Source organism: Vulpes lagopus, chromosome 7 (genome assembly GCF_018345385.1).
Source record: "Vulpes lagopus strain Blue_001 chromosome 7, ASM1834538v1, whole genome shotgun sequence".
Lineage (NCBI taxonomy): Eukaryota > Metazoa > Chordata > Mammalia > Carnivora > Canidae > Vulpes > Vulpes lagopus.
The window spans coordinates 15,395,974-15,410,577 of record NC_054830.1 but is presented as its reverse complement, the minus strand read 5'-3'; the positions used below and the strand labels follow the sequence as shown (position 1 = coordinate 15,410,577).

The window sequence follows — 14,604 nt, the reverse complement described above, 5'->3', positions numbered from 1 at the left end:
CCCACCTCTCCCCCCCCCCACGCCCCATCTGTGCCCCTGACCAACCCTCCCATTCCCTGTCTGCCTTCAGGTACTCGGGCCCCTGTGCTTTGGGGACCAGCACCCTCCCATCGGGGCCGTGCCCATCCTCCCCACCCTGCCCTTCGGCCTCCGCCCTCACCTGTCCGTGTAATGCTTCTTTTGATCCCAAAGGATCCCCTGCCGTGGTCCGTGTGCCCGCTGAACCACAACCGCACGGGCTACGACGAGGAGTGTGAGAAGGCGTCCTCCACGCAGTACTTCTGGTACAGGAAGACCCTCAACATCTCCCCGTCCATCCAGGACAGCGGGCGCGTGCAGTGGGAGCCGGCGCTCTGCCTCGTGCTGGCCTGGCTCGTCGTGTACTTGTGCATCCTGCGGGGCACCGAGTCCACCGGCAAGGTGGGACCGCAGAGCCTCCCCCGGGGCCCGGGCAGTGCCACGGGGCTGCCTCCCGCACTCGAGGGGCGGAAGCCGTGCTGGGGAGCAGGGCGCCGACAGCGTCGCTGGCACGAGTCACTCCTAGGCGACACGGCCAGTGCCGCGCCAAGCTGTGGCCTTGAAATGAGGACTCCCCCAGCTACCTAAAGGGATGAGCAGGTCTGTGCCCGCCAGCCCCAAATCCGTGCCACCCAAGTGGCACCGAGCAACTCAACAGCAAGTTTTCCCTGGGCTGGAGATGTCCCCAAGACCCCTTAGCTGCTGGCTCTCCAATTCAGCTGCACGTCAGTGACATGCAGAGAGCTTCTAGAATTCTGGGGTCTCAGTCTTCCCCGGGAGGTCCTGGAGCAATCGGTGTGGGAAGGGACCTGGGCATCGGGTAGTTAAAAGCTCCCACGGGTGATTCTAATCTAATCTAATCTGCTGCTGAGTCCAAGAACCTTTGCTCTAAGCTGCTGTCACTGACCCCGCGGAGCTGTCAGGCCTGATTTATAGACCTTCTCTCCCTGGTGTGTTCCCAGGCTTAGACTCCCGCAGGGGCTGAGATGCTCTTTAATCTGCCCCCATGGAGACAGTCTTCCTGCAATGTCTCTAGCACTTGCCAGCTCTGTGGATCTGCAGCAGATGCCTGGCCGCCCAGGGCGTGTCCTGCCTCATACGTGGTCACTCCTCCTAGCTCATCCCCGGGGGGTCGGGCATGCACCTTGTTCCCTCTTGCAGGAGCCCTTCACAGTAGAGTTCATTATCCCACCCACTGGAGCGTAGAGGGAAAAAGGGACCTGCCCAAGGGCACCTACCAGCAAGGGCAGAGCCAGGGCAGACCCAGCTTTGCTCTTGAGACTCCCCAACATCCATCCTTGTCTGATATGCTACCTCTTATTTGCTCTCTCCACACCTTTTATGACATAATTCACCCCAACTGTTCCCCTCAGAAGATCCTAAGAGGCCACCTGTCCTCACCCTCTTGACCACCTGAGTCGCCTCCTCCAGCCCCACCGTGTTTCTCTTGAGGCAGCGAGACCAGAACTCCTCGTGATATTTTAGGCACCCTGTGATGACCCCAGCACCATGCTCATCCCATGGCCACCATCTTGAAGCTTGGCTCATACTTTATGCTCGTAAAAAAAAAAAAAATGTTTTTTGCAATTTGTCTTTGCTTGATTCTAATGAACGTGACTAAACATCTGAGGTCAGCATCTGTAAGCTTCAACATGTGACGAGGCCCTCTTTTCTAGGTCATTTATAAATGTGCGAAACGAGGTCATGTCATGCCATGAATTCTTATTTATTCTTACTATTTCCTCTACTCAAGCCATACCCTCTCTCCAAGACAGAAGTGCCCCCAATAGCTTTATGTATGGGCAGCAATCCTGTTAAAAACTGTGTGGTATTTCCTCACCTCTTCTCTTAGAATATCCGCTCCCCCTCCCACCACCACCAAGAGTTGTTGTAGACTGGTCAGAAATGGTTCCTCCCAACGATGTAGACTGGGTCACATGTCTGACTTCCCTGATGAGGAGAAATGAGCCCAGAGAGCCTGCCAGGAAACTTACAGACCTAAGGGGAAGGAAGGAAGCCCCAAGGGCCTGCTCTCAGTGCCCCCTATGTGTCCACTGGTTATGGACATTGGTCACCCCTCTTCAGCTCATTGGTCAGATGTCCTTGCCCTCATCTGTCTCCATGTCACTCCTGGTTTATTTTCTTATCAAGTCAGCTGGATTGATGACTCTTCTCGAGTTATGATGACCTCAGTGAAGAACCAATGATAACAGGCAGGCCCCACCTCTGCCTGTGTGCCCGGGGCACAACCGCTCTTCTGGTGGCCTTGGGAATTTCCAGGATGATGGTGCCACACCTCAGTAGGAATGGAGGGCCAGGTGCGATCCCATCCAAGCCCATCTGGACGTGGGCCTCCAACCAGATGTCCCACATGAGGGACCTTCAAGCAATTCTATCTCACAGGATAGAATTTTGCAAAGTATTTCTGTGCTTTACGTAAAGAGGCTCTGGTGCACATCCGAGTCGACACAGAGGAAAGATGCCGGTCCTGGACAGGCACGCGTGCGCTTGGAGGTCCCTATTTGAAGGCAGTGGAAGAGTTAGAGTTAGCAAAACCAAAGTACAAGACTGTTTGCCGAAACTGCCATGAGAACCAAGGATAAAATGCCACTGAGCTTGTGATGCATGTCAGCAGGAAGAGAAGACCTAAAAAAAAAAAAAAAAAAAAAAAGGAAGAGAAGACCTGATTTTTTTTTTTAATAATTAGGACTGCTGCTTTGACCCATTTATCCAACAACCCATTTTTTTTTAATTTTTATTTATTTATGATAGTCACAGAGAGAGAGAAAGAGAGGCAGAGACATAGGCAGAGGGAGAAGCAGGCTCCATGCACCGGGAGCCTGATGTGAGATTCGATCCCAGGTCTCCAGGATCGCGCCCTGGGCCCACGGCAGGCGCTAAACTGCTGCGCCACCCAGGGTTCCCGAGAAGACCTGATTGACCAAAAGTCCCATTCATGTGCAGCTTTAAAGCCCGCAAGAGTGAAGCCTTTTATTAAAAAAAAAAAAAAAAAAACAAGCTCAGATTGTTGAATTTCAGTCATATTTCTGATAGGGACACCATCCCCACACCACCATCACCACTTTTCCTTCACGAGCCCTCATGACCAAGCTTCTCCCTGGTCTCAGTTCTGGAGACACGTGCCCTTGATCCAAGGCCCTGAGTTTCTTTTTCTCTTTAAAGACGCCATAAATGGGGTAGGTGATGGTGCTTTCTGCTGCATGGGGGCCACTAGGAAGCTCGATGGGGAAGGAATCTGGTTCCCAAATGGTCCAGCCCCCCCACACACACGCTGTGGGCTTTCTCTTTGGGCTCATCTTCCTGGATTGCTCACATTGTCTCTCTTCTAGCAATTAAAACTAGCAATGCCCTAGGTATACCCAAATCCTTTCTGCAGTAGAGCCCGGGTGCAGGGAGGGTGGGAGGCAGAGGCCTCGATCCAGTTTCCTCTGGTCTAGGAAGCAGGTTGCCTGGTGGTTACGGAGGCGGGGAAATGCATGCCAGCACCCCAGCTCCCCAGCCCACACTCGGTAGCCCGGTGCCGTGTGCTCTATGGGGCCCAAGGGTCTGTCCCAGGGACCAAGGGGCCCTGTGGTCCCGCGTCTCCGAGGCTGACTCTGCCCTCTGGTGCCCCCTGGTGCCCGCAGGTGGTGTACTTCACCGCGTCGCTGCCTTACTGCGTGCTCCTCATCTACCTGGTCAGGGGCCTCACGCTCCACGGAGCCACCAACGGCCTGTCCTACATGTTTACCCCCAAGGTACCGGCTGGAGGGAAGGGGACCTGCCATATTCCAAAGATGGGTGGAAAGAGGGGAAGACCCAGGGAGGTGGGTGGGAGCCCACCAGGCTGGGGCAGCAGAGTGGATTGCCCATGGGCGCTGGGTGACCTCCTCAACCAGGCCGGCCCCAAACCCCGTTCATTCTGGGGCACTGACTCTTTTGTTGACTCCTCCTCCTTGTCCTCCCTGCGCCCCGACCGACCACTACCACAGCCCCAGGTCTGGTCTCCTGGCCCATCCACTCGCAGCTCGCACCCTCCTGGCAGCCTGTGGACTACGTGATTCATGCCCCAACCACCTGTCTTTCCTGGCTGTGCACCTCCACGTACCCCTTCCCTACAGGGAAGAATCCACACTCCGCAGGGTATTCTGTGCTCCCCGGCACCCCACAGCCAATGCTCATCCAGCAGCAGGGGGTGTGGAGACGGGAGGCAGGGGCACTGTTGCCTTTGGGACAAAAGGAGCTCTTCATTTAGCAAATCCGGCCCCTAGAAACAAAAGGACTGTGGCAGCACCCCCCCCCCCCGAATGTTCCCCACATTCCACATGGCCCCCAGCATCAACCCAGACAGAGACCTCCAGACCAGGCCGCACCACCTCTGTCCCTCCAGGCGCAGGCCTGCTGCTCACGGTCAGGGGCTCGGCACCCGTTTAAACGACTTCACTCCGCTTCTTGCAATTGCACACGTCGGCTGGGAAAGGTGCTGGGGAGCATCGGGCCTGAGTGATGCGTGCGCTTCAGCTGCTGGGGAGCGGACGGGAACCCGGGGGCCAGGAGAGCTGGGCTGTGGCCCAGGCCCCTGGCACGCCCTCTCGGTCCCCTCTCTGCGCCTCCTGCCCCTGCCCGTCGGTCACAGAGGTGGCTCACTGGCCCCGTCCCCTGTGGGCTTTGCAGTTGGAGCAGCTGGCCAACCCCAAGGCCTGGATCAACGCAGCCACCCAGATCTTCTTCTCCCTGGGCCTGGGCTTCGGCAGCCTGATCGCCTTCGCCAGCTACAACCAGCCGTCCAACAACTGCCAGAAGCACGCCATCATCGTGTCCCTCATCAACAGCTCCACCTCCATCTTCGCCAGCATCGTGACCTTCTCCATCTATGGCTTCAAAGCCACCTTCAACTACGAGAGCTGCCTGGACAAGTAAGCCCACGCCCTGGGCCTCAGGTTGGGGGGTTGCGTTCCCCCAAGCTCCTAGGTCTGCCTGGAAAGAGATGGGTGCCGGGAAGGCAAGGGGGCGGGGCAAAGGCCACCAGCTTCACAGCCCTCCACCTGGGGCCCCAACCCAGGCACCTGGCCTGGGGACTGAGGGCAGTTCAACAGACAAACCGTAGTTTCTTCTAGCCCATCAAGTGCTCTCTGGGTGAGCCATGGAGGTCCCAGAACCCACTCCCTGCATCCCCCTTACCCAAAAGACGACAAACCTCATCCATGTCCATCACTGTCCCACAGGGGAGTGAGTCACTGGCCACAAGTGGCTACCTACAGATTTAAATGGAGATTGATTGACATCATGAAGTGAATCTTTAAAAATTCACTTCATTAAATTCGTTGATTCAATTTTAATGAATCGAAGCAGCTGTGACCTTAGTTAAGTCGATGAATTAAATTTTTGTTGAAACTGATTTCCATTTAAATGTAAATGAACTCAAGTGGTTTTCTCGGTGAGACTCACCAATTCAAAGCGCTCATGGGTCCCTGGGGGCCCCACAGGACAGCGCGGGGGTAGGGCATCCCCCCTCCATCACATTCTCTCGGGACAGTGTCGGCCCAGACGTGAAGGTGGCTGAGGGGTGCGGGTTGGTTTCTCATCTCTGGTCCTGCTCGAGTCTCTTCCAAAGCCATTCAAAATCACCCCAGACTTTAAAGGTTACCGATCAACAGATTCCCTTTGCTGGAGAGACCTCGCCCCATCGGATGGGGAGGAACCCCCGGCACCCAGGCTTCGAGGGGGTTCAGTGACAATGGCCTTGCTAACCAGCGAAGGTCCATCTGGTGCTCTGCTCTGTAGGGTGATTCTGCTGCTGACCAATTCTTTTGACCTTGAAGATGGCTTTTTGACACCCAGCAACCTGGAGCAGGTGAAGAGCTACCTGGCGTCTGCCTTCCCCAGCAAATACAGCGAGGTGCTCCCACAAATTAAAAACTGCAGCTTGCAATCAGAGCTGGCCACGGTAAGGCGCGGGCGGGGTCTCGGCTTGCTTCCCTCCGCGGAGAGCCGCCCACAGGGACCTTTGAGAGCCTCCCACAATAAAGCACAAGCCAAGGAAGATTCTCGAGGCAGCCTTAGTGTCAAGCCCATGTGTTATTTCCCAGATGCTTTTCATGCGATGTAGCAGCAGCTTCTTTGCAAGTGACTGGGGCAGTGGGTGCCGTAGTGGAGGACCCCAGGCCTGTAGCTGCTTCTGTGGCCTTCATGCTGGGGTCACGTGTGTTCTTGTCGAAGCCGTGGCGAGTGGTGTCTGGTTCCTCAGCCAAGTGTGTAGCTAAACAGCTTAAAGCACAGCAACTGGTAACATAGGGGCCCGGAGCTCCTTCTCCTGTGGCTTGTCTACCAGCACCTGTCAGTATGGGCCACCTTCTCGGGCATTCGGTTGGCATCACTGTCATTGATCAGCTCATTGCATGCAGTAGGCAGCCAACTGCGTGCACACCGGCCTGACCCCCAGCCCCCGCCTCTGAGGCCTCAATCCCTCCCCTTGGGGCCTCAGCTCCTGGTGGGTGTTTTCATTTCAAAATTCCTTTTTGTTTAGGGCCCCTGAGAGTTTTCCGCACTTACATCTGAGCTTGGCTCAGTGTCCAAGAATTATGTGGTTGCGGATTTATTCAGACTGTCTTGTTATACGTTTGTTCCTGTTTTTACCCTCTATTCCCCCTGCCCCCGCCCCGCCCTGCTGCTTTATTCTCTGCTATTTGGAGCTGATCTAGTGAATTTCTTCTCTCGAATTAGTTCCATGCACATTTAACTTAACAACACCTGAGGTTCAACAAGATCTTGACGTCCCACCCAAACAGAACAAGGACTGTAGAGCACGTTCATCTCATTCCTCTGGTTTCAAATACCGTCTGTGTCCGGCTCTGTCCTTTTGAGCCTGTAAGCTGGATACAGGTGTTGTTGTTGCTGTTTTTTAATTTTATTTATTTATTCATGAGAGACACAGAGAGAGGCAGAGACACAGGCAGAGGGAGAAGCAGGCTCCATGCAGGGAGCCCGACATGGGACTTGATCCCGGGTCTCCAGGATCACGCCCTGGGCCGAAGGTGGCGCTGAACGGCTGAGCCACCCAGGCTGCCCCAGGTGTCATTTCATACGACTGTGTCTACCCTTCCCTGCACGTTTGCCATTTTACCTGCTCACCATTTCCTTTGGCACCCAGACATCTTCTGGGATTTTTAATCCTCCCTTAAAATGCATCCCTTTATAGCAGGTTGGTTTTTTTTTCTTTTAATTTTAATTCCAGTATAATTAGCATACAGTGCTATATTAGTTCCCGGTGCACGGCACCTGCTCCTTGATGATGCATTGCCTCAGGTTTTGTCTATGTGCAAATATCTATATTCAGCCCCTCTTTTTAAAGACAGTTTCTCCTACGTAGAACATTCCAGGTTCACAGTGATCTTCTCTCCACACTTCGGAGATATTTGCCATGTGATTCTGGCTTCCATGGAGGCTCTTATAATGTCCTGTCCTTCTTCAAAGCACTCTGGCTTCCAGCGCTCTCTCTGATTTCTCTGTCCCCTTTCCTTGGACTCTGCCCTCTGCTATCTAAGCACGGGTGTATTTCTCTTTATGCAATGTGGGTTTGGGCATGGTTGGGCTTCCTGGGTCCACGGATCCATGTATCTTACCAGTTCTGGAAAATTAATACCTGTTACCTCTTACTCGTTGCCTATACTTCTCTCTGTCCAGAATTCCTTCTACATCTTCTCATCCCTCCCTGCATGTCCCCTCATTTCTCTTTTATGTTTTCCCACCTTCTTATCTTTCCTTTTCTTCATTATGGATTCATTCCTGGGATACACCTCCCAGGTCACTAATTTTCTCTTCAGCTGCAAGTGGTATTTAGCTGCCGGTGGAGCCTTTTGGTTCAGTAATTTGTTAGACACGATTTTTTTCTCCCTCAAATTTGCTTTTCATTCTAGTAGCTTCTTCTGATATGTTTATCTTGGCAATTTTGCCTTTTGTTTCTTTGGAAGTGTCGTACACATAGCTATCCCTGACATTGTGGAGGATGTGTGGGCTCATAATAATGATAAAAAGCAAGCCAACGTTAGCAGGTTTTGTTACCGTTTGTGAATTCTCTACAAATGCTCACCCCCGATGTCTGCACCCAGAGCTGGAGAATCCCACTGTGCTCATCAGTATGCCACAGAGCTGACTTATGTTCTGAATCTGCCAATCCAACATCTGCCATTCTGAGGGAATTATTCCTGCTGACTCTTTTTACTCAGTGGCTTGTCTTCCTGTGGGTCGTTTTTCTTTTTTTTTTTTTAAGAGTTCATTTATTCATGAGACACCCAGAGAGAGAGGCAGAGACATAGGCAGAGGAAGAAGTAGGCTCCCCACAGGGAGCCCGATGTGGGACTCAATCCCAGACCCCAGGATCACAACCTGAGCCAGAGGCAGATGCTCAATTATTGAGCCACCCAGGCGTCCGATCTTGGGGTTTATACATCTGTTTGCAAGCTCACTGCTTGATCATCTCTGATGGTCCTGCAGGTCTAAATTAAGGGAGCTTTGCCCCAGGGAGGGTTTGCTTCTGCTGCTGATAGCCAGGGGGCACCCTCGAACCTAAGACCTCTTTCATCCCTCTTGAGGGTATGTCATTAAGCAGGACCTCCAAGCTCTTTTCCACAGTTCAGTATCCCCACAACAGTGCTATCGCTGCAGGGATCTGGCCACCGAGAAATCCTGTCATTTTGGTTGCCCGCCGGCCAGGCCAGCTCCCCACTATTCTGGCTCCCATTGCTCTGGTTCCACCTGCCCACCTCGGCTCCCAGCCACTGAGGACTCAGAACACCTAGGTGGTCATGACACTGGAAGCAGAAATGATCCAAACCTTGTTTTATTGTATTTCATCCAGAACATATGTGCGTTGGAGCTGGAGAGAGGAGCTCAGTACTCCAAGATGACTTGGAACATTTGCCAACACGGACTCCTGACGGGTCCCACTTCTACCCAGCCCCACTAAGCCTGAGGGGCCGGGCTGCAGATGGCAAAGCCAACCTCAGAACCTGGCTTCTCATGGCCACTTCCAGGGTCCCCCAAATTGCTTAGCATCGGGTGTGCTTGAGGAGTCCTACGTTCCTTGGGTGTGTAACCGGTGTCTTCTTACCACGGGCAGGCAGTCCAGGGCACTGGCCTGTCTTTCATCGTCTACACTGAGGCCATTAAAAACATGGAGGTGTCGCAGCTATGGTCGGTGCTCTACTTCTTGATGCTGCTGATGCTGGGCATTGGGAGCATGCTGGGGAACACGGCGGCCATCCTCACGCCTCTGACCGACAGCAAGGTCATCTCCCGTCACCTGCCCAAGGAGGCCATCTCCGGTGAGTGGGCCAATCCGTGGAGGAGGCTGGATCCGGGAGGGCCGGGCGTGGGGTGCCAGCTGATGGGCGAGCTGCCACAGGACCCTGTGCTCGTCGACGTGCCAACCTCCCAGAGGTCCTGCCATGGTCTCTCCTCCGGGCCATCAAGGACCTGGTCTGTGTGACTCGCCCTTGCCTCTGCTTCTCCATTCCAGCCATGGGAAAGGCCAAAGTCACCAACGTGGTGCTCAAAACTCTTCAGGCTAGGAGAGGACCTGCTTTTTTGTCTTTGTTTTAATTGAAGTGTAACAATTATCATGTGTACATTGCTTAAACACAAACTCAATGAGTTTTACATGTTTCTACCCAAGTAACCACCACCCAAGTCAAGATACAGAGCATCCCCACGGCCCCTGAGAGCCCCTTGCCACCCTTTCCCAGTCCATATGCTGACCTCTGTCCCCAAAACCACCTCTCTCTGACTGCTACCATTTAGGATTTTTTTCCCCACTCTTGAACTTCCTATAAATGAAATCACACCGTCTGTGCTCCTTGTATCTCTTGTCTTCACCAAACTCTATGCAGTTCACCCTGTTGTGGCAAGTGGCTGCAAGTCTGTCCCTTTCCTGCTTGTGTGATAAATGATCCCCTGTAAGACCACCCACCACCATGCACCTTCCCATTCTGCTGCGGGGGGGTGGGGGTGGGGTGGGGGCGTTCTTAGGGAAGGAACCTATTTTTTTCTAATCTCCCCCCCCCTTCTTCACTCCACCATCCATCTGCTCCATTCTTCCTGGCTGTGTCTGGGGGAAACCCTGTGGCCCCCACCCCTGCCCATGATGACGCCATCCCACTGCATCTAGGACATCCCTTCTCCCAGCTCTCGGATCCCACCCAGTTCTCATCCCATCCCCTAAAATCCCGACCACCCATGTGGAGCTGCCCACCCTTTGTCAGAACCCTCTAGTGCTGAGCATCCCTCCCTGCGCCTGGCCTCTGTAGCCGCATGACGTGTGCGTGTGACGTGTGTGTCCAGCACGTAGCCCCTTCTCCTTATGTGTCCTCTCAAGATGGCACTGGGGTTTGGTGACTGGTGGTATATGGTGTGGCGCTGGGAAGGGCAGGTGCGAGCTTCGGAGTCAAAAACTTCATGGGGCCCCCGGGGGGGTCAGCCAAAGGAGACTGGGACAAGAACCTCAGTTCTGGAGGCACAGGGGCCTCTGTCTGAATCCCGACTCCACCACTTGCATGCTGTGGGATGTGGGGAAAGTTACTCCATATCTCTGGGCCTTGGCTTCCCCAGCTGTGAAAGGGGGTCCCCAGACTACCAGATCCAATGTACGCCGTGTGCCTGGGGCACAGTAGCGGGAGCTGGGTAAACATTCCTATCTTCCCCTCCCCTCCCTACTCCCTCTCTGGCCAGGTGTGAGTCCTCCCTAGGAAGTCCTGGGAGGGGTGCCCCGCCAGCGCAAATCTGTGTGCTCCGGGGCTGATTTGTTGGGGGCAAACAGGCTGGGTGGGACCCCCCCTTCCCCCCAGACAGCAGTGCCCACAACTTTCTCTTTTCCACTGAGCTCCACGCCCCCTGCATGCAGGACAGCTCCCTGAGTTGACATCAGCGACTTGTGCAGACACCCCTCCTCGGGGACACCTTTGGCGCCCCTGAACCCACGCACCTGTGGCACCCACGGGCAGGGAGGCCAGTCCCTGGCACAGTCCCCCTGGGGTCCGCGGCTCTGCTGCCGCAGAGGAAGCTGGATGGACGGGTGGGCGTCTCAGGCTGGTGAGCGCGTGGTCTTGCGGCCCAGGTCTGGTGTGCCTCGTCAACTGTGTCATCGGCTTGGTGTTCACCATGGAGGCCGGCAACTACTGGTTCGACATATTCAATGACTACGCTGCCACACTGTCCCTGCTGCTCATCGTCCTGGTGGAGACCATCGCTGTGTGCTACGTGTACGGGCTGAGGAGGTGAGGAGGCCCCGCCCCCGCCCCCGCCGGACCACGCCCCCGATGAGCCCCGCCCCTGATTGGGCCACGCCCCCACGGTGGCCCGCCCCTGCTTGGGCCACGCCCCAACGGGGGCCCCGCCCGCACCCGCTGGACCACTGCCCCCATGAGCCCCGCCCCTGCTTGGGCCCCGCCCCACGGGGCCCCGCCCGCTTGGGCCACGCCCCCACGGGGCCCCGCCCGCACCCGCTGGACCACGGCCCCGATGAGCCCCGCCCCCACGGAGGCCCCGCCCGATGAGGCCTCGCCCCGTCGTGGGCCACGCCCCCACGGAGGCCACGCCCCTTCCCGCAGGACTCCACCCCTGGCTTCCAGCTTCCAGCTTGGCATTGCTTGTCCTTGTGCGCGGCTGGTTCTCTGCCTTCGTCCCACCCTCCACTCACACCTCCTCTCTCCACTTCCTGTATTTTTACTTTTTGTTATAGGATATTCGCCCGTGGACCCTGCTGGACCCCAGCGGCTTACCCGGGCAGGGAACCGTGCCTCCAGGCACGAGACACTCTGATCATCCGTGAACATCAGTATTTTTCGAGCACGCTGACCAAAGTCCAGTGCATAACTTACACCCTAGAAAGTGCTGCAGATTCAGGATGTCAGGTTCTCCATCCCAGCCCTGGAATGTTTTAAATCTCCCCAGGCGATGGCAGGTGCGGTGGGGCTGAGACCCCTGGTCTAGAGCAGACTCCAAACCTGAGTGTGGACGGTCGGTTCTGACCTGCTGGGCCTCACGCCAGGGCTTCTGATCACCTAGGTGCAGAGAGCTGCCCAAGGACTCATGCTGCTAACAGGTTCCCGGCGGAGTCTGGGGACCTCAGTCTGACAACCACGGGTCTAGACAGCCTTGCTACTTCAGGTGTGGTTCCAGAGTAGCAGCCTCAGTGATATCAGGGAGCTTGTTTATTTATTTTTAAATATCTTATTATTCATGAGAGACAGACAGAGAGAGGCAGAGACATAGGCAGAGGGAGAAGCAGGCTCCATGCAGGGATCCCAATGCAGGACTTGATCTGGGATCAGGCCCTGAGCCAAAAGCAGACGCTCAACCGCTGAGCCACCCAGGCGCCTCCAGGGAGCTCGTTTAAAATGTGAGATCTGGGGCCCACCCAGGCCCACTGAATCAGATCCGACGTTTTAACGCGTGAGGGATCCAAGGCACACTGCACTTTGGGAAGCACTGCTCAGATGTGAGCCGATTACAAAGGTGTGTCAAGTCGTGCCCCGCATCCTCCGTCTTTTCTCATCCTCCAAACTGGTTTGAGGGGGTTGGGGGAGGGGAGGACCAGCCATGACTCCAGAAACCAGACCCCTTGAGCCACGTTTCCCCACTGTGTCTGGGAAGCCCTGGGGTTTCCTGTCACACCAAGGGACTCCTATGATCAAATAATTTCAGGACATAATAAGTTAAAGCCAAGATTTCTTTCCTATTGGACTTCTTGGAGCCTTGAAGACAATTGTGAATCTCAAAGACTGGGGTATAATTTGTAGCAGTTCTCTCTGCTTGCCCAGGGGACAGCGCCATCTAGTGACACCTAGCAACAGTGCCATGTCACCTTTCCCCACCCACGCAGCCAGCTCGCTCTTCCCAACCTTCTCTATCCAGGAAAGTGGGGGGCAGAGGATGTGAAGGGGCAGAGAACCCCAGCCCTTTCTGCCACGTGTAATCTTGAAAATCTCAGGTACTCACACGAAGGACACGAGCCTTCATGGCCTGGAACCCAGGGGCCAGCCAGGTCAGCAGCAGCATGGGAGCAGGTGACAAGCTGCAGGCTTCTGCGGGAACTCAGGACATGCAAACAGGCCCAAGTGTGGCAGGTGGCTGTGGTTGCAGCTGGTGACGGGCTCACCCCGCCCCACCCCCACCCCTCTCCAAGGCTAGAGCGCCTTGGGGGCAGTTTCAAGACCCTGGATGGGAGGCAGTACACCAACCTGGGTTTTAGGCCTGGGTCTGGGCCTAAAACTACCCTGGGTGCCCTCAGGCAAGTCACCTCACAGCCTGGGGCCTTGCTGCCTTCTGCTGTTAAATGGGATGATGGCTGGGTGGGCATCTCCCAAAGTGCTGAAGACACTTTCCATACTTACTTGTGTCTGTATCAGCATGAGTAGCTTGTCACACCCACGGTAAAACCGATGCTGTTGCACTATTGCTAAATTTAAGGAAGAGACTCCGTTTAAAGGGAAGAAAAAGACACAGTCCGCAGACACGATGGCCATCACAGCGGTGTCTGCGGGCAGCCACCTTTGGGGACCGCTGCTCTGGCTTCTCTGTGCCCACCACAATGGGCCAGGCCCAAAGTGCTTTGCTCCTGGGTTTGGCTCTCCCCTCTGCCTCAGCAAACCCGCTCTGGTTCCAGGGTACAAAAGAGATTCCCCTCTGGAGGCATTTTTATGTGCAGTATAGAGTCGCTGATACCAGGACGGAGGAAGGGGGGCAGAGCTTGGGCACCCCCCTCCCCAGGGTTGATGGCTGGCTTGATAAATGTCCCGCATTGCTGTTTCTTCCTGCCTCTGCTGGGAGCCGCCCCCTGGTCTACACCAGCGCCTTCCTCCGAAGGTGCTTAGCACCGGGAAGATCTCCTCAGACGTCCCCCTAACTATGGGGTGGTTCATTGCCTTGCTCCACTGCTCCGCGGCGGCCTCAGCCCTTTCCCTCCTCCACCCCCTGCCCTCACCCTCTCCCCAGGAGGTACCAGAGAGGGATCCCAAGAGGTCATCGATGGTGCTCAGAACAGAATCTTCCTGGGACCACAGGGATATGAAAGCTGAAGCCCCTCACCCCAACAGCATGGATAATCCAGGCTTTCTCCCCATTTTCCAAATAGATTTGAAAGTGACCTCAAGGCCATGACTGGCCGCACTCTGAACTGGTACTGGAAGGTCATCTGGGCCGGCGTCAGCCCGCTGCTCATCATCAGCCTCTTTGTCTTCTACCTGACTGACTACATCCTCACGGGGACCCTGAAGTACCAAGCCTGGGACGCCTCCCAGGTACCCTCTGTCTCAGGGCTCCCCGGCGCTCGCTCTCAAGCACCAGCTTTCAGTTTTCTGAAACCAAAGAACCATTTCCCCGGTGTGGGCAGGTTATTTGTCTCAACACGGAAGCATCACCCGGGTATTTACTCAGCCCAGGACAGCAGCAAGTGGGCTTTGAGTTTTCCAACATGCGCTCTGGGAAAGAGAATGGGAACTTCCCAGGGGACCTGTGCCGGCGGCCAGAAGGCCTCTTGCTGGGACTGGTTCCCGCCTGGGCAGCACCCTCTTCCTCGGCCGCAGGCCCTCT

The 14,604-nt window shown here is 55.4% G+C and overlaps 1 protein-coding gene across 1 annotated transcript in view; it reads left to right on the top strand.

The window, feature by feature from the left end:
- Positions 1–14,604, top strand: part of SLC6A20 (solute carrier family 6 member 20) — a 38,603-nt gene that overhangs the window by 20,823 nt on the left and 3,176 nt on the right. The window contains exons 4-10 of the mRNA XM_041763920.1: positions 193–420; positions 3,666–3,776; positions 4,693–4,934; positions 5,803–5,965; positions 9,137–9,341; positions 11,129–11,288; positions 14,147–14,312. Coding sequence (XP_041619854.1) covers positions 193–420; positions 3,666–3,776; positions 4,693–4,934; positions 5,803–5,965; positions 9,137–9,341; positions 11,129–11,288; positions 14,147–14,312 — 1,275 coding nt within the window. The remainder of the gene's footprint in view (positions 1–192; positions 421–3,665; positions 3,777–4,692; positions 4,935–5,802; positions 5,966–9,136; positions 9,342–11,128; positions 11,289–14,146; positions 14,313–14,604) is intronic.